This window comes from Gadus morhua, chromosome 8 (assembly GCF_902167405.1).
Source record: "Gadus morhua chromosome 8, gadMor3.0, whole genome shotgun sequence".
NCBI lineage: Eukaryota > Metazoa > Chordata > Actinopteri > Gadiformes > Gadidae > Gadus > Gadus morhua.
This window is the reverse complement of record NC_044055.1, coordinates 17,225,086-17,249,190: the sequence shown is the minus strand read 5'-3', so window position 1 is coordinate 17,249,190 and position 24,105 is coordinate 17,225,086. Positions and strand designations below refer to the sequence as shown.

General features: G+C 43.7%; 2 protein-coding genes across 2 annotated transcripts in view; one reads left to right on the top strand and one right to left on the bottom strand.

The window, feature by feature from the left end:
• mib1 (MIB E3 ubiquitin protein ligase 1) overlaps positions 1-10,944 on the bottom strand; it is a 52,767-nt gene extending 41,823 nt beyond the window's left edge. Inside the window, 7 exon segments of the mRNA XM_030363691.1 lie at positions 951-1,134; positions 1,684-1,888; positions 2,484-2,550; positions 3,549-3,653; positions 5,139-5,268; positions 9,364-9,535; positions 10,025-10,944. Coding sequence (XP_030219551.1) covers positions 951-1,134; positions 1,684-1,888; positions 2,484-2,550; positions 3,549-3,653; positions 5,139-5,268; positions 9,364-9,535; positions 10,025-10,253 — 1,092 coding nt within the window. The 5' untranslated portion in view covers positions 10,254-10,944.
• A 1,519-nt stretch (positions 10,945-12,463) lies between these two features.
• abhd3 (abhydrolase domain containing 3, phospholipase) lies at positions 12,464-23,528 on the top strand. Its single transcript, XM_030364455.1, has 9 exons — positions 12,464-12,728; positions 14,053-14,216; positions 16,552-16,734; positions 17,462-17,507; positions 19,564-19,676; positions 20,384-20,557; positions 20,879-20,927; positions 21,036-21,201; positions 21,531-23,528. Exons 1-9 carry the CDS (start codon positions 12,567-12,569, stop codon positions 21,713-21,715), a joined length of 1,242 nt encoding a protein of 413 aa, XP_030220315.1. The 5' UTR covers positions 12,464-12,566; the 3' UTR covers positions 21,716-23,528.
• The last annotated feature ends 577 nt before the right edge of the window (positions 23,529-24,105 follow it).

The window sequence follows — 24,105 nt, the reverse complement described above, 5'->3', positions numbered from 1 at the left end:
ACCCAGAGCTGGACTGGGCGTGAGAGAAAGAGAGAGAGAGAGATGTACACAGAGTCTTGGGCTGTCCTGGAGGATGCCATCAATAACGGGGACTGCTGCAGTGGCAGAAACGACGGGCTGGGAGGTGGTTTGCTGTGGTTAGTGATCAAAGCTACCGACCGTCCCCAGGTTTTCAGGCTCATTAGCCGCTGAAGGGGGCTTTGGCAGGGACAAGTGGCATGCCGGAGTAGACGTTGTTACATAACCCCAGGAGTAGCATGGCAACAATTTACAATACTTCATAAGAGAGGGACAACTACACTGCCTTAAGACGAAACAAGACGATTGGGGTCAAAAAGCGGAATGGCCGTAAAGTCATTATAACCGTCCTATCAAGTTAAGATGGCCGCCGGCGGTGCGTCTTCAGACAAGAGACGATGCATCATCAATCTGATATTCATCACAGGAGACAAGACATCCAGTGACTAGGGTGTGCCGGCATAGACAGCCAATTTTCAAGAAAGTGAGAATCAATTTGCGGGAATTGATGAATGTTTTTCATGCGGCACAATCGCTCATTCCACTGCATCCAAGTGAGGTAGGAATTAAAAAAACCTTTACTTTAATACTGAAATAAGTGGGGGAGATTGATTCTGTCAAACTCGTTGTGATGTATCAAAATGCACATTATCCCTGTTCAGAGTTGTCGAGCGATAAAGTCCCCAGCCTTTGGAGCCCCATCTTTCATTCTGGGGCCTTGAACATTGAATCCTGCTCTCTGACGCTATTCTTTTGTATTCCTTTCTATTTTTATATTCCCAGTACCCTTCTTTTTTTAGGGGGGCGAATGACATAATTCTTTGGCCCAGGTCGTGCCATATTCAGAATCAGTTAGGGGAACATTCTGGCGGTGAGGGCTCCTGCAGCCGATGAACCGAGGAGGACGGGGGGGGGGCGGGGGGGTCCCTTACCGGCAGCATGGCCTCTGCCCACTCGCCGTGTCCGCGCTGCAGCAGCTTGATGCGGTCGATGTCGTAGCAGATCTGGACTAGGTCGCCCACCAGGAACTGGCAGCTGCCGCCCTCGGCGCCGGCTGCCGCCTCGCCACTGCGCACCACGTTGGCCTTGGTCAGCACCGCCGGGTTGAACGTCCACCTGAACACGGGGGCGGACACTGCTTATAGCCTCCTGCTTACTTTAAACCTGCATTATGTACGTTTTCCCATCAGCGGCCTCTAGTGGCTGCAGTTATCAGTCGCGTGCAATCGGAGGTGTTCCCACGGTTGGGGCATAAACGTGGTTCAGAATCAAATGTGTCATGGAGAAACATTTCCTGTATAGGTTGATTGGATGGGTGCATTCCATCAAAAAATATTGTATATTCTTTACGGAGTAAATAGCTTTACTCAAAAAGTTACATGATGCAGGTTTAAAACATGTACCAATACTCATTTTGTTTATCTTTCTGCATCAGTCATGGAATAAAGCCTGCACAGGAGAGAGAGAGAGAGCAGAGGGTGAAAGCAAACCTGAAAGGCATACACCCCGTTGATTGATAGATCAATCGTGTACTGTTTGGCATGCATTGTTTCACTTCTAGACGGGTCAATGTATCATTCCCATGGGCCCAATCAGTTGAAAACAATAAATAAATAAATAAATAAATAAATAAAGCGGTGTGGGGACCAGCGGTCGGAGGATCACCTGTTCCCGCTGGGGTACTGCACCACGATGTCGTGGTCCTCGTCGATGCCACACACCGTACCGGTGGTGGTGAGGGTCTCAAACATGCCGTCCGTCCAGCCACCGTGGCCGTGCTGGAGGGACTGGACGATCTCCAGGTCCAGGTCGATGTTGACCAGGTCCCCGATCTGAAGACCCCCTGGGTTCCTGTTGCCGTTCTGCTCGCCTGGGAGCCGAGGAGGAAGCCGTTGAGACCCGACATCCCAGCAAAATGAACAGGACCGGTGCATGTGTGTTTATCAAGAGGGCCGGTGCTCACCAGGACCAGTGCTCATTTAAAACGTGGGCGCGCACACACACATGCACGGACACACAAAATGTAGGACACAGCGCTGAGCATCCAATAACATCCACGCTGTCCCAAATGTGTTCCCACAGACTGCCCTAATTAAAAAGTGTACACTATATTTTACTGACTCAACATTAAAAGTTAGCACTTGATTAAATTTAGTGGAGGTTGTAATGCAATACATGTCATGGACTAAACGAGGTCACTCAAGCGTAATGTTTTGCAGAATCAAAGCTGACACTGAGCCCATTCCCAAGTATCCCACTGTGTTGCTAGCATTCCTCCCTAGTAGGAATGCTGCGCCAGCCCGCTCTGGTAGCAGTCAGGGGACTGAGCTCTGCTGCCATCTAGCTACCAGAAGGCGCCACTGCAACACGGCTCCCCTAATGCCCTTGGAATTTACTGCACCACAACGGGAGGTGAGGAAAGTGGTGCAATAACGGCAGTGAGCATGGATCACTGGCTTACTCACCCAGCACCGGGCAGTGGTCTCTGTAGAACGAGCCGCCTTTGGCATCCTGGACACATTTCAGGTCCGACTGGAGGGGAAGATCATTGGCGTTAATGATATAAATCACGGGTATAACGGGGACAATTCCATTAGGGAAGAAGCAAGATCATCAAATTATCTTAGTGAGAATTTACACGGAAGGAATCCGAAAGCGCTCCCAGAGATTTACAACAATAGCAGTGCCCCGAGGACGGGCGAAGGACAGTAAAACATCAGAGTGCTGTACAGAGAATGCATTATCACACCTTTTTGTGATGACTCAGACATGTGCAGCCACTGTGGCAGAGTTAGAGGGCAGATTTGATTAAAAGGCATTGCACACATTCCTCCTAGGAGATGGGACTGTTCATCCCTTCGTGACGCAAGGATCAACAAATAAACAGGTTTGTGCTTGTGTGTTCACGCCGTGAGGCACTTAAGAAAGCATCGGTGGGCTGCTTGCCGGGGAAAGACTATAGGCTATGTTGTTTTATTGAAGAGACATGCGTAGAGTTAACGCGTACGGAAATGCACTGAGACCAGGAGTTTCAGAAATACGTTGAAAATTCCAGAGCAGATGCCTTCAGCCCCATCATCATCCCCCATTAGCATAACAAAAGGAGAATCTGCTACACAAGTTGGGAGGGCCGATTGGCCATTCGATCAAAAGCAGAAGCGACCTCAGCCAATAGGGAGAGGGCATTTTTTAGGCGCGTGTGTGGCCATAGTTCTCAGTCTCCAACATCCCCAGCCCAATTCTCTCAAGCTGACCTCAGTGATCACTCTCTTCCCCGGCACAGCAGAAAGGGGAGCAGATTGCCTTTATCATGTAGATCCCCCCCCCCTCCTCCCCTTCCAGCTGCCTGCACAATGGCGCCTCACACATGCCGGCTGCGTGGCTCTCTCACAAAAGGCCTGGCAGCCAAAGAAAGGGCCTCAAGCCTGTGGTCAAACACAAAGACCAGCCGACAGCTGATCCATTGTAAGACTGAGCGGGTGTGGACCGAGTGCGTGTGTGTATGGGTGTCCGGCTGGAAGTTTGCTCACCATTCCCTCAAAGCCAACTCGGTACAGGTTCTTGGCGCCGTTGTCCCACAGCACGTACGCAGCGCTGTGGGGACTGGCAGCGCTCCAGTCCTGGATCTCGGTCACCTGCAGAGTAGGTAGGTGGAGTTAGAATGTAATAGAGACAGAGGACTAGGGGAAATGGATGTTTTATTCCATTGATGTCGTCTACGGGGGACCATGAACCTCCTTCTCTAGTACATAGAAGGGTGAGGCTGAACGGCTGAGTGGCCTACCCCTACAAGCACTCTCATAGAGAGAGGCTCAGTGGCACTGAACACTGAATCGCAACATCAGCTGACATCTTTGATGGCGGTTTCAGGGGAGACCAAGTTGCTCGGAAAAGTTGTGTGTGACAATTTGTAGACCAGCGCTACAATGCACCATCTGCGGTCCTGTCTCCTATACCTCCACTATGATCGCAACACAGAGACCAGCTGCATTCCCCAGCGTCTGGAGAGTATTAGAAGTGGGAATCAGTAGGGGAGATCTCATTCTGTTTGAGTTCTTGGGGGAGCTGTTAATCAGATTTAATACGATTTGGATCTCGAATTTCTTTACGCAGCAATTTGATTCAAAATACGTTTTTATGAGACCGCGGTGACTGTCAATCTCTCTTATAAAAACGCAAATAAAAAGAATTTCAAGGATTTAGGAATGACAGAACACACACATATGACACACACGTTAACTCAGAACACTGAAACATACACAACCCCTAAAGCACCATGAACATGTAAGTACTTGGATATACCACTACTTCTAGTGGACATAATAACTACATTAGCTGACGAACATCGAATTAAAAAAAATAGACGATGAATGGGTAATGGAATGTTTTCTGAATATTAAAACCACAGGGCTGATGACAATTATTTGACAAAAGCCAGTAAAGGAAAAAAATAATAATACCTTTAGGACCCTAAAGATCAATTCAAATCTGTCGCATATTTCACCATGAGCTATTGGAGCTAGCCCATCAATTTTATGAGAAATCACAGCCACCTCACATTTAATTAATTATTAAACAGTTATGCCCTAAGTGAATAAAGAGTTTAAAATGAGAAATGTAGGGCTCCATCAAGGAATAATTGATTAATGGCCCATAAGAGGTCACATTTGTAATAAACATTTAATCCAAGATGAAGGACATCTAATAGCAGCTTTCTGGGGAGCATATTGCTTACAGCATCATAAAAGAATAATGAGATATGCTATTAAATAACAGCAAAATGAAGTCTTAATTAGCCTGGAGGGATTGTTAAATTGGAAACACCGGGGTCTGAACTGGAGTTAGACTATGAGGGCTTTATGGCGTTGTTGTCGACTGTTATACGAATTCACCCTGAAAAGACATTGTGTTATGGCAGGGACGCATGGCCCTAGATAAAGTACCGCGTTAATGGTTCCCATCCAGGCTCTTTTACAGGTCTTACATTAAAGTGATGATGATGGATTTCATGGCGGCTGCCCCACAGCTAGAGATTCTGCATAAACAACGTCAAAGTGTTTCACTTTGGGTTTGTTTATATGCATCAAGCTCTTTGTGTCCCACTGCATGTCTCCTCATACCTTTCCCCTCCTGCCGTTGCCTCCATCCTGGTCCTCCCACTGCCAGTCCACTCCTCTCACCACCCGGCCCCCCGTGAAGATGCCCCGGGCAGTGATCTTCTTGGACTTCCTGCGGGACTCCAATAGCACTCTGTGGAAGAGCAACAGAGACACTTTTTTAGAAGAAGAACGGTACCAAGAGCATTTGCATTTTTTCCCCATGTTTCAGGAAAAATAAATGATTCACCTAAAAACCTTATCGGTATGAATGGACTTGCGAGCAACATAATATGGAACATAACACAACACAATACTGCGAAAATAAATACGTTTGCAAGATATTACACCAATGCTACACCAACCTGATAAGGATATTGGAATGGAAATGTTCCATTTTAGTGCATTTTTATTCTTAAAATCTAGAGTGAAAAGGGAAAACTACGTATAAGACAAAAGTAGGACAACATTATTATTAGAAGAAACAAAAAAGGAGAGTCCTGAGGGTCGTAAGGAGTTTATAAAAGTTATATTTAAAAGGCGTATGTCACAGCATTCAAAGTGGAATAAATAAGTGTCTGCTCTGGTACTATTGATGACCACAGCGCTGTATGCATACCATATTGCTACGAGAATGAGCGGATGTTTCAGAAGGGACTGCCTGCCGATGGCTCACTGCTCCTACCTCTGTCGCTCTACTATTGCATTTCACAGACTATTCTCCTGTTCACAACACCACACACACACACACACACACACACACACACACACACACACACACACACACGTTCTGCAACATGGTGAAGAAGACTGATGTCCTAAGATTAACATGTAGATGGACAGAGGGAAATGACTTGAACTCTAGAAGCAATGAACTCTATCATTAGGCTGGCCTATGCCTTTTACTGTTGACAACTGCCATTTCTGTCTGGGCGTGCGCAAATAAGACCGACATGGACTATCACTGCACACGTCTCTAGAGATCAAACGGAAAGGAGAGGCGTCTGATAAATGGTTTGAATCTGGTATATTTTATGACAGATATTCAATGTAACGACATATTGTTTGCAATCTCCAAAATACTTTGTGACAAATACTCAATGCGGCTTAATGATTGTAGCAGAAAGTCAAAGCAGGTGCACTGATGCTTTCTAAAGGCCACTTGGACACTGTACTTTTTGAACTGCCGTTGGAAGAAACGACAATCACTGCAACCAAGATTAAATGAAAATGTTTGTTTTCCCAGGTGTGGCAGATGAACAGTTGTCCAGCTGTGTGGTCGTCATTGGGTAAATATGGCAGCATAGATATAACATTTACGTTTTGTCATCAGAAACATCACACAATACTATTAAAATAGTTGAAGCTTGAATCATAGAGATTATTTGATGGGACCATTCATAGCCTAAAATGGTTTCCTGTCTTTAATACATTGCTTACAACTGGTCAAATGTATATTCACATTATTTACAAATATATTCTACACCAATTATACAACGATATATCCCGGTAAAGAGTTGTCCACATCCTTCTTAAAATACATCTTTCGTTATCAGAGCTGTTAAACAAAATGCCCTACTTATTCTAATTTCTCTGCTTATTGTTACGCTGCGTTCATCTGGGGCAGGAGAGCCTACGATACTTAAATGGCAAAAAGGCAGCCAGCGCCACCACCGCCTCAACGACTAAAATCGGATGCAGACATTCACTAGTTTAAATTTGCGATCATGGACGAGGCGTGGTTGAGGAATACAGCAAGTACTACAACCCCAGACATTGTTTATACAAGGAATATTTAAAGAAAGACCAGATTAGGAGAACAATTGGTATTGTCATTGGAGCTTCAGGTGAGGTTTGTTGAGAGATCGCCAAAGAAGACATGGGCCTGTTAAATGACTAAACATTTACAGTATGCACAATCCACTTGTGATTGATCACGACAATGAAAAAACATATATAGCCGTCGCCGAGCACTTGTTTACTCTAGATCTCCTATATGCTCCCTTTGCTCCATACGAGGCGCTTTCATGACCAGTGTAGCTCCCGGGTTAGCCCAAAATGTATTTTTTGTATTGAATTAAAAAAACACTCTTTCTGGAGCTGTTTGACTTTTGATGAATGGGAGGTATACAGGGCTGGCGGATTCCTTTCTTTCTCCACAACCTTCATGGGCAGGTAGGACGAAAGCGAATAAGTAATGACATTTTTTGCCTCTATAGATCGTACACGTCCAGAATATCGAACGCAAACCTAAAATATGAAAACCTAAAATATGATGCTTTGGCTATTTTCAGGCCGGCTGGCTATGAGGCTCCATCTCCCGGTGAAACTGCTTGCGAAGATCCAAACGTTTGAGGCCAACGATAGCGTTAAAAGGCTGATTTAATAATTCCTTTTGGCTAGGAACCAAAAGGAATTATCCTAGGAATTAGCGTAGCCTATTTACACAGAGTTATGAATAGAGAGCTTGTGAAGGTCATAATTCATCGATAGTCAATTACTCAAACATGCCTAGTAGCCGTATACTGGATTTGTAAATGGGTATATTATGTATGAAACTAAAGTGGGTGGAAAAGTGATTTGAAGACCAGCTTGCTTCCACCCTGTGGCAGAAAAAGAGTGTAGCAGCTCATGGCACAATGGAAACAGACTTAGAAGATGCACTCTCTGCATTCTCGTTTGATTATACTACTGTAAGTTTCTTTGTGTCATTGAAACATAACCTAAATGTTTTGGGGTGAGGTTAAAAATATGTATATCCCTCAACCTGACAAGAGTACTACAGTTTAATCTTTTAAAGTGGTGCAATAAATTAATTTGATGAACATTTACTCCAGACCATTACATGAGGTTTGATGCATTGATCCTGGACTAAAGCCAGAGTCTGGCAAGTCCAGTACTTTGATCTTGTCCACGTTTTGAGGGCCTTAGTTTGAATCTAACGAATCACAGCCTTGGTTTCTCAAGCGCTGGGATACAATACTAGCCGCTCATCTGTTAATTGGCTGAAAGGTAGGTGTGTGTGTGTGTGTGTGTGTGTGTGTGTGTGTGTGTGTGTGTGTGTGTGTGTGTGTGTGTGCGTGCGTGCATGCGTGTACTGTATTCCATATAAGAGCCATTCAGAAAAGCAGTGTAGTAGAGTGAATATTGAACACTGTGGATAGACACTAATGTAAAGCTTTCTTCACCAAAAACACATGCTACATATACAGTCAGTGTGAGTGGGGAAATCTCCAATAATGATCAGAATTACTGTTATGGCTTCTATGTTGAACAGCATAGCCTCGAGCTTGCTAAGTAACTAAACAAACAGAACGCATGTCAATAAATACATTTGAGAAATGGCTGATCAATCCCCTAGCACAATTAAAACCATCCGACCCCAATGTGGCTGCTAATGGTAGACTCGGCAGCTGGACCAAAGCAAACAGGGTGCACCCTTCTAACACTCCCTCCTCCTTCTCAGTGGCCAGTGAAAGAATCTAATGTAGACCCAACACCCAACACCCCACCCTGCTGCTGGAAGAGTGCGGAGAGGGGACACCTCCAGCCCCCATTGTGTGCTGCCATGCAATATAACCGTCTCAGGGGGAAAACAGAGTCATACTCAGCTGAAAAGGCTGCCAGCTGTTAGGCCAGAACACCATCAACTGAGGTTCACAACAATTTCTGTCTGGAATGGGATAAGAGGCCATCGCAAAAATATTGAGACACAACATGTTGTATTTGAACCTGTGACAGCACAGCCTTTGACACAAAGGCGCATTTCGTCGATATCAAGACATTGTATTGTGACAAATAATAATTTACATTTGACTGCAAACTGCAGGTAGTATTTTACATAAAATGGCTACACAATGATAGGCTCAACTCTACATTTAGATTACAAAGGAATTAAGTGCTTGTGAAAGTAGTCAATCCAATAATAAATACATAAACTGGTCTTGACCATCACATCCTGTATTATTTTAAATAGCTGCTTGAGGCTACACAAAAACTCAACAGAAAAGCAAATGGCTCTGAAAACGAGTCTGCGCTGTTGCCGGGCAACATGTGAATGCAGAAAGACATGGCTCAGGCAAGGCCTCTCAGATTTCAGAAAGAGAATGCATCAAAAACCGCCATTCCTAGCGAGTAAAGAATAGGCCATGCCAAAGGGTTACATGCACAATACTTTGTACTCTGATCTTATCTGAAGTTTGGCGATGCTTGAGAATAATGTTATGGAGTAGCATGGGAAAAACTTTACCTCTCACTGCCAGGGGTGGTAATCCTGTAGAACCGGTGTCTGAGGTGATGCTTGTCCCCATGGTAACAAGTTGTGCAAAGGTCATAGTTGGTGCACTCGGCACACTTCCATCTGATCCCAATGATGGGCTGTTGGCGGCAGGTGTCACACATGGTGCCGTCATGCTTGATCCCTAGGATATATTAAAGAAAGGTACAACGGTTATGGTGTAGACAATATTATCATTGACTATCTTGGGTTTAACAGCATGCAGATATGTACTATATAGGTTATTATTATAACACATCTCCATTACCCTTTTTGTATAGCATACATGGGGGGGTGATTCACATTGATGAACAAGATACAAATTCATATATATCGATTGGTTATAGTCTTCATTGGGAGTGAAAACCTTTAAGCTCGACTTTTAACTATTTAGAGATTAAAAAAAAAGTACGCATGGCTTCACCACCCAAACTCCAGAGTTATTACTTGAAATGGAAAAAATAACCTCGAAAATAACGCATTATTACAAAGGTCCCCAGGTTACTCCACTAGCTCGAAAAGAAAGTGCATGCATAACCACATCAGCGTAGTCAACACGGACGCCGCACGCTTTATCAACAAGTGGTATTTATCGCTGACCTGTCGCCGATCAAGAAAAAATAGGGGACCGTACCTGTAGGAGCACTGTCAAATATCCTCACGTCGTACGCCCCTGAACAGCGGTAGTTAGCAGCCGTTCCGTTGTCCCACACAACGACCACTTCTTCGGGACTTTCAAAACTCCGCACAGTCCCAACATGTCCCTCTCCGCCATCCTGTTTACCCCATTTCCAATCGGGTCCACGGAGCACCCTCGCCCCGACTCCTTCCATCATCACCCGGTTATTCCTGCCAGTGGTCATTTGCGAAACTGTCTCGCAATGCCACAGCCAATCGGGTTAATAAGCCAGCTAGACAAAGCCAGCCAGCGATGTGCGCTGTGATGGAGGGCTTGGGAGCAGCTCGCGAGTGCAAGTCTTGACAGGAAGGTAGTGTGGAGCGAGCCGCTGAAAGGCTAGCCTGCTAGCGGGAAGTAGCTATTGGCTACCCAAGGAGGCACGCACCTTATTTTCCCAACTATTGTGAGAAACTAGCAACGTGAAAAAACCTACATTCGTGGTTGTGTTGTGAAAGACCAATGTACCGCTCCACCAACACACAAAGAATCCACAGAGCTAGTGTAGAAATGTGTGTGTAGGTGAGCTGGGTGTCTCTCCTCTTCTTCTCTCCACACAGAAGAATGCCACCTCTTAACTTAGCGAGCAGGCTAGCTAAGTAGCCAGCTAACAACAGCTAGCGAGATAACCCTGTTTTCCTCTGGTAGGTAAGTCCAAAAGGCGTGAGCAAAACGGGGTGATTTTGCATGAAATAATCCTTGTTGTTATTGCGCGAAAGGCAGATTTTATATCCAAGTTATTTTCTTTGTGAAACGCCTCCCTTGAGTCAGTCAACTCAAAATAAATGCGCCGCCATTATTGTCAATCATGGTTTTAGCGTTCGCTGAGTGTGTCCGGGGATAGACGACATCGCACGAAGACGCTGAGCATGAAAAAAGCTCGGTTTCGGCCTGTTTTCGCAGCGTCATCTGACGCACATGGAGGCGGGGCCAACACACGGCGCTCCTAAACAACCCTTTTGAAGTTTATCATAGAAAGAACGCGTTAAAAAACAAATCAAATTACCATTTTTTTATGTTTTTTGTGGTGTATATAAATCCTTTTAAAACACAGTTTCCCGTCAGATAAGTAATACATATTATGTTTACTATTGTAGTGGCCCTTAACATGGCACAGGTTTATAGACTAGTGACCATTAACTTGGCCACTACTATATAAACCGATTAGTTTGTTATCTAATCATAGGTCCTTGAAATATGCAAACACATAACCAGTATATTACTGCAGTTAATGATATATGTTATTGCACATTTATTATAAATACATCCATTCCAAATATAATAAGATGCCTGTGGGATTTTTATGGAATATGGAAATAAATAGGTTCGTCTATAATTACATTTCTTCAATACCTTCAAAGAAAGATATGTTGGCCTATTAAGTTATTGTGTAATTCTAAATATTAAGTAACAGTGTATCTTTTTGTAAAAATATAAATTGATATTAATTTCTGTTTCATTTAGTTTATTTACTATGGGAAAGTCCCCGTATACATTATTTGTTTAAAGCTAAAATGAAGCAAGCCCATTACAATTATTGTGGTATGAATTAAAACAAATGTTTGAAAAGACTATAGGAATATATATATATATATATATATATATATATATATATATATATATATATATATATATATTGCAGACTTTTATCTTAAGTGGTTAGATCATTCTTAATAGAAGGATGTGGCTATTGGGAATTCTGCATAGCAGTCAAAATAAAATGGATTAAAAAATGATATCATTATGTGGATTTTCATTCACTTTTCATTTCTAAATATTTGTCGTCTGTGTAATTCCTATTTCTGCCCCATCCACCCTGTTAAGTTTGTGTTCCCTCAATAGTTTTAATGACTTGATGAGTTCCTTTAATATTTGGTTTAGTTTAGACAAACGCCTCACCAAAACAAATATGGCCTAACTCACGACAACCATTGCACATTGCACAGATGGATGTACGCAACCCAGTTCAGGGACAGATACGATCAGCAATGAACTGATGTGGTCTGCGGTTGTGAATACACAACGTTTTTGCAAACCATTACTCAAACATCAACCATGCAATATCTATATAATCTTCGGTTTCTGTAGTCTATGCTAGAATGACCAACAAATAATTGCATACATTGCATCTATGGGATGCATGCATGAATACACAATGCACCCAAACAGCTTTATGTCAAAATGTCAAGCATGGGCTCATCAGATGTGAACATTTATTTGCATCAGTCAATCCAACGTATTTTCTAATACTATTATGAAACAAGTCAGACTTTTGTACTACCGCTATGGCGTCTGTAGGTGGTGCTTTGCACTTATTTATACCCACAGTGGCAGAGGCCCTGAGTATAGCTCGTGAAACAGCGCCATCACCTGCCACTATATATAGCAGTGGAAGCGGTCCCCTTGACTGTCTCCTTCACTTTGCGAATGCAGCACCCAGCTGGACCTCAGCGAGAGACAGCCGCCAACCTCGCTGCTTGGAGAAAACAGCAACATTGCAATGATCTCCCTGGACATCAATCTCAACGTTTTGACGAGGGACCTGTCACTTTATTTGGAAAACCAAGTGAAAGTTGGTCTATTCGGATCTGGAGTCGGACTGTCGCTGGTGCTTGGCTTTAGCGCAGCGTATACATGTTACTACTTGGTGTCCGTGGCTAAGGTAACTACTGCCGGCTGATTTGCATAAACGTGTTTCCTATCAACAGAATAGAGCTATCTATTTGTTTTTAAGATTTGTTGTTAATTTCGCCGAGGACGGCAACAATCGAGGATAGGGCAATAATTGCGCTTTGCGCAGAATCAGCCTGTGCTTGCATTCGCTGATGGTTGGATAGGGATGCAGCAGCCCCTGACGGACTGTACGGCTGCATGCTGTTAAGAGTGGCAGACATACACACACAAACACACATATACAGGCCTATCATGAAGTTGATGTAGCCCGTGTCTTAATTTTGGTAGCATTGCATCAGATTTGTATTACGACTTTACTGGCATTTTATAAATCGCCGGCAAATCAGAATCTGATCCATACCAGATTTGCTGTGGTTAAGCTAGGCCATCCCAGATGCCGGTACAGGTTATTATGCAACGCTGTCGGTGTCGTCGCTGTACACAAAGCACGCGCGCAGCCTCATCATATTTCGATTCTAAGTTATTATATCCGTGACATTGGGATGCAAATAGGCGCTAAGAAATGGCAATTTGCCTACATGGATTTAGTCTACCGAGAATAGGTTTGCATTTTTAAGCGGATTTATGAAGGCTACTAAGTATAATTCGAAACGAATAGACCAAATCATACAGCATGGTAGGACATGTTTTCGTTGCGCCGGCTTCTACTCCCTTATAATAATGAATGTGTTGGAATACATATGGCTGCACTGTACAGCAGCACTGCAGTCAGTTCAGCTCACATTATTTGAACACGCTACTGGTCAATATTGTTGGACAGTTCCTGGCTACTCATATTCATTGTTGACTGCATAATATTGCATCAGTGTACAACTCATGAAAAAGTACCAAAACAAGAATAGAAATGGATGTTACACTGGTTACTGGTTACACTGGTGTAACACATGTGTATTGTTTTTGTTGAACATTAATTGTGTAAAACAATTAGTACACAATTATACCCCCCTCCCTCAACATACACACACACACACACACACACACACACACACACACACACACACACACACACACACACACACACACACACACACACACACACACACACACACACACACACACACACACACACACACACACACACACACACACAATCACATAATAATAATCCCCCCAGAAAATCATGTGCATCCTAACAAAAGTGAAGTGATCACCTTTTCTTAATAATCATATCCAGTGAAACTACACATCTACTATTCACAGTTACATTTGCTCTATTTTAAGAGTTATTTCTGGATATACTATCTTGTTTTGTATGAAAGCGTAATTCATCACATTTAATCTCTACGTTGCAGAAGCCTCAGCTGGTCGCTGGGGGTAAGAAGTTCTACAAGTTTCTGCGGGAACAATGTCCGGTGGTTTCAGAGACCTACTACCCCACTTTCTGGTGCTGGGAGAGTCGAATCCAGACGCTGCTGAGACCTTTCGTCACAGCCAAACCCGGGGTCACCTACAGAAAGTAAGTTGTGACACTACTCACAAGTGACAAGGAGTGACTTCCTCTGACCGTAGGCTGGCTCTCACCCGTCCATTCATTCAAATTCAACTCACGCTGTCCAGTAACCCGATGGGTTTGTGTGAGAGTGCGAGATGAAAGTGGAGCGGGACAGTTTACAAGTCACAACAATGATTGTGGGGCATAGGGGAAAACGCTATCAATTGTTAATTGGGCAATATACTGTTGTTACGGCTAATATTTATCTAAAGGGTACTAAAACTGTAGGAGGTTTTAGGAGCAGGCTTGGGAACTTGGCACGTGGTCCAAGGAAGTCTTTGTCCGCTGTTCCTTCTTGCCTTTGTATTTTTCTTTCTAGGTTTCACAATTTGTCAAATAAATCCTTATTTTTTTGCATTGCCAAACTCCACGGCTCAGAGAATGAAGGAGTTCTTTCATTTTATGGTGTTGGTCCATGGCTGCTTTCAGATCATGTAGATTACGGTGACAATGAACATGCAGTACAGTCCATTGCTGCATTTTGGTGTTATCCTAGGGTTATCTTGGAAGGGCTCAACAGGTTTTTTATGTTTGTAGAAGACTAATTCTGTTTTCTCACCCTTGAGGGAAACGTAGATTGACATAACCGACCTCCAACCCAAAAACAAGCAAATTAAACATTGTCTATCGCGAAAAGAAACTCTACGTTTTCGACATTTCGTTTTAGTTTATAACAAAAAGAACACTTCTTAGTAAAACAGAATGGAGCCCTTAGATAAAACAGTCATTGTTATAAGCATTGCCATGTATTTGATCACGTTTTACCCTCAACAACAAAGTAGACCCGACAGATATATGTTATTCTGTTAAGTATTCCTCTATATTTTGTCATTGTTATTTGTAAGTCTAAGGCATGATACCCAAGTTCTCAGTAACATACTAAAAGTCAACCAATAACAGGCCGTTCATGCTACTGCTGTAGCTTCATCCCTATTCCAACTGCCAGTTTGTTTTTTTGAGTCAACTCAGCAGTTCAACTGAGGGTCTTCCTATGAGTGACACAACTGCTAAGGTGCACTGTTTCCTCCAAGGGCATCCCTATACCCAACCAACTTTGACCCATGTTCCCATAATGCAGCAGGGCCACACTATGTCTAGTTTATGTCGATGACATTCACACAGATGACAGTGTTACAGTCCCCCCTCCTCACATACACACACGTGCATGCAAACACACACACACACACACACACACACACACACACACACACACACACACACACACACACACACACACACACTTACACGTACACACACACACACACACACACACACACTTACACGTACACACACACACACACACACACACACACACACACACACACACACACGCATAGAGCAGCAGAGGCATCCAGCAAGCCACACTTGTCCAGTCATCGGCTTGAAATTACAGAACCTGCCATGAAATATGCACCTCCGGTCTGCATAAAAGACTCTGAGAGCTGAGAGCAACTGTCCAAGGCCTCATGCTAATCCTTTATTGGACCAAAGGACTAGTCATCTGAGTGGAATTTCAATCCCAGCCCGTGGAGGAATCGGACATGGTCTCTGATCTTGTTCCACCTGTCCTCGATTAGACTCAAGAATAGGTTGAGTCCTATCGCCTTCTCTTCCTCTGGGGGGAGGGGGGATGTGGAAGTGTGTGTGTGTGTGTGTGTGTGTGTGTGTGTGTGTGTGTGTGTGTGTGTGTGTGTGTGTGTTTGTGTGTGTGTGTGTGTGTGTGTGTGTGTGTGTGTGTGTGTGTGTGTCTGTTCAAGAGACTTGTGATATACATTGTGGTGGGATTGAATGACCTCATGCGTCAGACGATTGTTTCGCTGTACTGTACAAATACACCGGTGCAATGCCGCTGTCGCACTCATTGCAAAAACCATGTGCCTTGAAAAGCACAGTGACAGGCAGGTCACTGGAGAGGGGGGGGGGGGGGGGGTATAGGCACAGCTGCTGTTAACACTTTGTGCAGTCAGGTTGAATCATACTTCCTGACTTCACTTCCTAGGTATTTAATTTCCCTCGACCATAAAAAAAATGCCCCATTCAACTTGCACTTATCTTACACACCATCATTGTTCTGCAAATCAGCTTGTTTGCTGGGGGTGTGTGGGTTTTTGAAAGTGTGTGGGTGCGTTATTGAGAGTGTGAGTGTGTGTGTGTGTGTGTGTGTGTGTGTGTTTGAATGTGTTTGTATGTGTGTGTGTCAGTAAAGGAAATGCGGCGAGTTAGTTATGATGGTCGCGTAAGCCTGTGTACCCAGATTGTGTGTCTCCCCCTGAGTTGCATGTGCTTCTCTCATCTGCAGTGAACTCATTAAGGCAGCAGACGGGGGCCAGATCTCCCTGGATTGGTTTGACAACGATGAGAGCCCCACCCACCCCGACCCCGCCTCCAGGCCCACCGTCATCCTCCTGCCCGGCCTCACCGGGACCAGCCGGGAGTCCTACATCCTGCACATGGTCCAACAGAGCCGAGATCTAGGCTATAGGTGGGTGCCCCCCCCTCGCATTTCTCTCCCTCGTCCTCGTCCTCGTCCTCCTTCTCCTTCAGTTATGGAATCAGAGACTGCATCTCTCTGTTTTCATTCTTCCACAGAGGTCACACCCACAGAGAAAGGGACTGGCGCAAATTCAGCAACTTCCAGCTCGGGCCCCCGTGTGCGAGGCTTAATGAACCACACAGCTTATCCCCGTTAAAAGCTTTTGCGGCTTAGGACGGCACAGCGACTACCTTGCCGTCCGTGCTGCAGTGCAGAGTGTACAGGAGCGCAGCCTCTCACACAGCTCTCAGTAACCCCCCCCCCCTCACCGAGTCCCACACTGCACCTGATTGCTAGCGATGGAAACAGCTAATCTGACGACATGAGATAACAGTGGGGAAGTGGAAAAGAGACAGGAAGAGAGAGAGAGAGAGCGAGAGAGTGAGGGAGAGAGACATCCTGCATGTTTCTCTCACACACAGCTGTGAATCTGTTCATTGGCTCCTCATTTTTCCTGTTCCGTTGTTTGTTCATGTTAAGAAGAACTTAGGAAATTATCGTTTTTGCGATCTTGGAATTGAGCTAGTCGCAGTCGCTTAAATGGAATACATCTACACAGTAGGGCCAACTGGCTTGCCTTGTACTATATGCAGTGATTGGTCGACAAAAAAAAGCATGACCTTGCATTTACTATATATAACTTATACGTTTTGTTTTGTTTTATTTTGAATTTCAGATGTGTGGTATTCAACAACAGAGGAGTCTCTGGTGAAATGCTTTTGGTAAGAATGCAACGTGATTTTTATTATATTCCTTATATGATCGTCTATTTTGTATCATAATGATATTGTAGATCAGACCACTCATGCCCAATATGAAGGCCATGGGTGGTAAACAACAGATGTGCTAGCCAGGTAGAGAGAGCTGTGAGATACGTAACCTTAGTCAGTAACAGTAAGCCCTCTAAGTGCCAGTTGTATAACTAGAGATGTCCTTTCTGTTCCCTTCTGTCTGCCCATGCAGACAGAGTTGTCACCATTGCAGGGATTAAATTGCAAGGTGGACAGATAGTGTATTTCAATTAGAATCCTTTACCATATGACCTCATTGGACTGGTGTTGCAAAAGAAACACACCATTTGTTTCAATCATTTAGCTCACAGAAACACACTAAACCAGTCTTGTACTTTTTTGCATAATGTGCCCACTGTTTGGGTCGTCCTTGCTTTCTTCCTCTGTGGATGTCTGTGTGTGGGTCTTTTCAAGCGACACATTATTCCGCTCTACTGATAGTATGCCAGTGTTACTTGGAGACCTCATCCTAGTGTACAAATGGTGTTTGTTATTAGCTAGGGTTTTCTCCACAAACAATCTAATGTTAGCTGCTCAAATCCTTCCAATGTGGCTGTAATAGCTGCACACTTTCCTATATATATATACACGTATAGCCTAGAGTAAGGAACTCTATATTCAAATGGGAAGAAGGCTTACATCATGTGAGTATTGAAAGTACTGTAGCAAGAGAAAATATCCTCGGGCCTGCCAAATGTGCGCTACGTTTTAGATGCAAATCATTTGTCCTTTGTTAGCTTTTGTGGATGTGTTTCTCTTTGGCCAGTGAGTGTGAATACGCTCCATTGTTTAAATAGGCCAGCACTTGTCCAGTGTGTGCGGTGCATGCTGCTTCAAAGACCATTCTGACAAGCCAGCAGCCCCGTTCTCGACCTCTCCCCATTAATAGCAGTTACAATAACTGTTGAAAGTAAAAGAGGCATAAATCACACGCTGTGTTCATTGATACGACATGTAAAGGCAGCATCACTGCTGGTAGAAATGAACAAGGATTCAAAGAAGAAGAACACTGTTTACAGAGTATTCTCCTTTTTTTGTGAATCTTAATGAAGGGCTGTGTCTGATGAGTCAACAGCATAATAAGAGTTGGGCTTATTTAAATGGCCTCCAAGTGAAAATGTCTTATTAGTCGAATCAAGTTTGGAAGCGTATTTCTTTTGCTCCTTAGATACCAGCTCTGCTTCAGACAGGACAATGTCCCATTAAATATGACTTTCGTGGTTCGTTTTGTGTTCTTTGCATTTGTATTTTATTAAGTCACAGAGGAGATCCTTATTTATTTTAGGAAGCTTTAGAGAGTACAATTAATCTCAAAAGTTTGTGAATTCATCTCAAGAAGGCTTTTACTCGTCAAATGAAGTACAAAAAGTGAGGCTATGGCTTTCAGTGCAGAAGTCCACTGCTTTAATTTATGTTAAGTATATCCATCTATTTTTCATTATCTATTTAACAAGCAGATGTTTGCATTAAACAATTTTCCTTATGGGAGGAGCATCCCAGCATCCAGCATCCCTTAGCATCAGACTGTAACTCATTGGTGAGGGCCAATGCATTATCTCATGGCAAACCTCCATGCCAGTCCAGAGAGTCGCGAGTCAGCCATTTGTAATGAGTGGGGCTGCACATGAACCAACCGAGTGTTGAAGTTGTTCTCTCATAGCCCAGCATGGAGAACATTCAGCTGCAGATTAGTTTTCATATGATTAACACCTTCCCTCAAGGGTAGTAGTTTTGGTGTTGATAATGTTTAATTTCTAAACTTCTATTTCATAATATGCTATTAATTGTTAAACATGTACAGTTGTATTATGTTTTAGGCGAATCTGTTTTAGGCGAAAGAGCATTTAATAGCAAATGCATGTTTATAGTGGGTACTATAAACAGCTTATATTACATCAAGCTAAGTTTCAAATAAAACAATGTCTGCCGCCCCTCCCCTCTCCCCCTCTCTCTCTCTCCCTCTCTCCCCCTCGCCCCCGCCCCCCAGACCCCCAGGACATACTGTGCTGCCAACACGGAGGACCTTGAGACGGTCATGGAGCACATCCAGCGGACCAACGAGGCGGCGCCCCTCATGGCGGCAGGAGTCTCCATGGGCGGGTAAATCACCCACCGCCCAGCCCCTATGTCGATAATGGCCGGTCACATGATAGCGGTGTGATGCTCAGCAGCTGTGTGTGTGTGTGTGTGTGTGTGTGTGTGTGTGTGTGTGTGTGTGTGTGTGTGTGTGTGTGTGTGTGTGTGTGTGTGTGTGTGTGTGTGTGTGTGTGTGTTTGTTTAGTCAGCGTGACATTGATGTGACTGGTTCTGGTTGAAAATGCGAGCGCTTTAGCATCCCTCATGTTGACCGGAGACCAGCGGCCGTGGTGCCAGATAAACAGTTTTTACTGAGCTAATCCCTGCAGGCGAAGGATTGGTTTATAAAACATGGAGCATGTCCCAATCCCTTATTTTTATCTCTATCCTATCCCATTCCCTTCTGGCTCCTCTCTCCCTCTCCCTCTCTGTCGTTCTCTCCAACTCTTCCTCTATCTCTCTGTCTTCATCCCTCCCTCTCCTTCTTTGTCGTTCTCTCCAACTCTTCCTCTATCTCTCTGTCTTCATCCCTCCCTCTCCTTCTTTGTCGTTCTCTCCAACTCTTCCTCTATCTCTCTGTTTTCATCTCTCCCTCTCCTTCTCTGTCCTTCTCTCCAACTCTTCCTCTATCTCTCTGTTTTCATCTCTCCCTCTCTGATGTTCCCTCTAACTCTTCCTCTATCGCTCTCTGTCTTCATCTCTCCCTCTCCCTCTCCCCATGCTGCCCACAGCATGATGCTGGCCAACTACTTGGGACGCAAGGGCCGCGCCACCTGTCTGAAGGGGGTGGTGCTGTTCTCGGCCGGCTGGGATGTGTTCGAGTGCACCGCCTCGCTGGAGAAACCTCTGGACCGCTTCATCTTCAACTCCTACCTCACAAGCTGCCTGCAGGCCTCTGTGGACAGGTCAGCCGTGGTGGTGGTGGTGGTGGTGGTGGTGGTGGTGCCAGCAGTGTGTGGGATTAAGACAGATTAAAGCACTAGTGTCATGGCACCCGGCCAATCTCAGCCCCCCTGCAGCTGTGGGGCCCGGAGTTTAGATTACTGTTTCAGAGAACCGGCCCAATGTTCCACTACTGGCCCGTTTCCCACTGACTCACCGTGTTGCATAAAGCAATTTCCCCTCAGTGGAGGCGTTTTACATTTTTAATGACGTTTTTTAAAGGAATCAAAAATGCCTGTCACTTACTTACATGCTTTATTTTTTGGCTTCTCTCTCTTCACCAGGCACAGACCAGTGCTTGAGAAAGCTTACGACATAGATCATGTTATGAAGGTACAAACTCCCTTTTTTTTAGGGCTAAAACAAATTTATGCCTCAACTCTCTTCTAGAAAACATACATTTCAGCGGTAGGAGTATTCATGCTGACCGTGTCTCCACAGGCAAAGACCATCCGAGAATTTGACGAGAGGTTCACCTCCATCATGTTCGGCTACCCCACTAACGATGACTACTACCACGCAGCCAGCCCGGTGCACACGCTGAGGTCGGTGCAGGTGCCGATGCTCTGCTTGAACGCTGCCGATGACGTCTTCTCCCCCTCTCACGGTGAGCCCCAGACCGGCCCCCGATGGTCAATCAATGGACATGGAGAGGACCGGGGACCACCTGGGACGTTCTCTTTATTGACCATGGATCATTTTTATGGGAATTGCAAAAAAGTTGCAGTAGTAGTGGAGGTCGTACAATCAGATATCTGGTCGTATAAGAGCAAGAAAGGATTTCTGAGGGATTTCTGATCCTGATTACACTTCTTGACTTTGAAAATTGAATTGTGCAATTCTTATGCTTAGGAGCAGTTTTCCACAAAAATGATTTAAATTTGCTGGTTGAAAAATAGGCAGAAGTCTTATGTTTGTGTGTTTGTTTTGCGTCAGCCATTCCAGTGGAGGCCGCGAAGCAGAACCCCAACGTGGCCCTCCTCATCACATGTCATGGGGGCCACATTGGCTTCCTGGAGGGCTTTTGGCCGCGACAGAGCACGTACATGGACCGTGTGTTTAAGCAGTTTGCCCAGGCTGTCATAGAGGAAGGAGCCCTTCTCACGGACCTATCCTCATGATGACAAAACCAGTTCCTCTAATATTATCTTCTTAAATTCCTTTCTTTCCATGGTTCCTTCCTTACTTCCGTCCTTCCGTCCGTCCTCTTTTCATTCCTACTTTCCCCTCTTCTGCGCTTTCCCTTTCGTTATATTTTGTAATTGATTCTTTCATTCCTTCTATTTTTTCCCATTATTATATTTGGGTAATTTCTTACCTTTTTTTTTTTTTTTGACCTTAGGCAAGGCACATCATGAAGATATTTATTTTGTAAATTACCCACGTCCTCCTATTTATTCCTCCATGTAACAAACCAGTGTGTGTAACTATGTAATGAATGGTAGCTAATCAGACATATTCCAAAAGTCCCATATGGAGCATAGCTTTTCTTGTCATTATTGAGAAGCATTAAATGTCTGCCTCTTTTTAAGTTGTGCAAGCTAGCTAGCTAAAGGATTATGTATGACATTGTGCAATTCCTTTTATTTTAAGGATAACAGTACTGTACAACATGAAATCCAACCAGGGTCCCTTACAACTTGTATCCGTAGAATTTTAAACCCTCAGGGATTAATTTACCCATAATTCCTTTTTTGTTGAAACCTAAATTCTTCTTATTTTCCGGTAATATGTATTTATTAATTGAAAGGTTAATGTTACTTACTTGTTAACGTTCTCTAGTTTAGATTTGCTGCATGCACTTTTATTTGCACATTCTACCTTTAAATGAGCAAATAGTTCTGACAAAAATGATCCATTAATGACAAAGAATGTAAAGTTGCACTATTTTTAGTTGTTAACACCATGCCTCTAATCCCTCCATCTAAATCATGTCATTTAAGAATTGAAATTCCACAGAGGAGGAAACGCCCCTGTTTTCTGGTTCTACAGATAAGGATCTAATATCTTTACGAGATTACATGTATGACTTTTTGGAACATTAATTTCTTTAATGGCCAATATATGAACAGGTTGTAATTCAACCTAACAGATGAGGCCATCCCTGATTCCTTCTGTGTCGTAGAACAGCCTAGTGGCTGATTTGCATTATATTTGAACTTGTTCGGTTACAAATGGGATGGAAGTGACGTCAAAGCGCAGATAACGGCATAACTACACTACTTTATGATGGTTAATGTCTCAGCCAATGGAGCTTGCGCTCAAGTGCTCTGAATGTGTTAACTGGAGCCAGCTGTAGTTCACTTACTGGCCAAAGGGACCAGTAATGAGAAGGAATTTCGAATTCTTACAGTAGTCCTTTTAACTGCTGTCAGAAAGGGTGACATACAGTGATGTGAATGAGGTAACGTGCATCAGAATAAAAGGGGGCTTTAAGATTATTAAAGGGCTGATGCTGCTTAACAAGATGCATTGTATCAATTATGTCAACCGGTTGCCAGATTACTTTGTCTTTTCAGCCAACAATGATATAGGAGCTGGCTACCGTATAGGAGTTGGCATCGAAGAAAGCAGAAACAGATCTGGCAGCTTGGCTTTTCAGAAATGCACTTGCATGAGGGACCACTTCCTGTTTCAGAGGAATTCATTGTGTGCGTGCATCCTTTGGTAGTTTGTTCTGCCAAGAGCCCATCAAGTAGCATGTTTCTCACCTACGTCATTAGCCCTAGATCACTGGTGCTAACAGCACCACCTCGTTACCCGTAGCAGAAAGGACAGCCTTTTTCACAGTGTATGAGCATTCATTTTGTATGTTACACAAAAAAAGAGAAAATTATATTATATGTACAATTTGCAGCAATAACATTTGAAATTTGAAAGATCAAGCGTGAATTCTGCTGTATTAAATAAATCGTTGAATAGCGTCTAAATACATTCATTCCTTTTGTGTCTCTTTCCTTTGCCTATTGCTGCTTTAAATAGGATCATAAGACTTCTGAGAGTAAATTCAAATTATGCCCTGCTAAAACCCTTATAAAAATACATATACAAGTTATTTTTCTATTATTTTGAAATTATACATACTCTAAAATTGAAAGTGTATAAGGATCCGATTAGTTTTGAACTTTGCGAGGTTTGGCGGTAAAGCAATACTCTAAAAGCCCACATATGAACTAAGCCTTGGGAAAAGCAAAGGTATATAATCTGAAGGTATTCCAATGTTTGCGTCATGAATGTGAAATACAAAGTGGCTCAGTTATATAATTGAGCAATGCCTTACTCTTCTACATTTAACTACATCAAATAGATTTCATAGAAACAAAGGCATTGGTCAACCTAAGCGAGTAGCCTTTGAAAACAACACTATATTTTCAACTGATACATACAGGCTTTATTTTTTAAGGGTTAAAAAAAAACCCTAACAGCCATATTGAAGTTTAATGCAAAGTCATCCCCACTCTGCCTCGTCTACCCTGGCTCTCAGTCTGGCACTGGGCTGATAATAGCCAGG

Excerpts from the sequence above, each read along its gene's own strand:
- abhd3 (XM_030364455.1), top strand. The coding sequence starts at position 12,567 with ATGATCTCCCTGGACATCAATCTCAACGTTTTGACGAGGGACCTGTCA. Across the intron at positions 20,558-20,878 it reads CTGCAGGCCTCTGTGGACAG|GCACAGACCAGTGCTTGAGA; the intron begins GTCAGCCGTGGT and ends TCTCTTCACCAG. Across the intron at positions 21,202-21,530 it reads CGTCTTCTCCCCCTCTCACG|CCATTCCAGTGGAGGCCGCG; the intron begins GTGAGCCCCAGA and ends GTTTTGCGTCAG.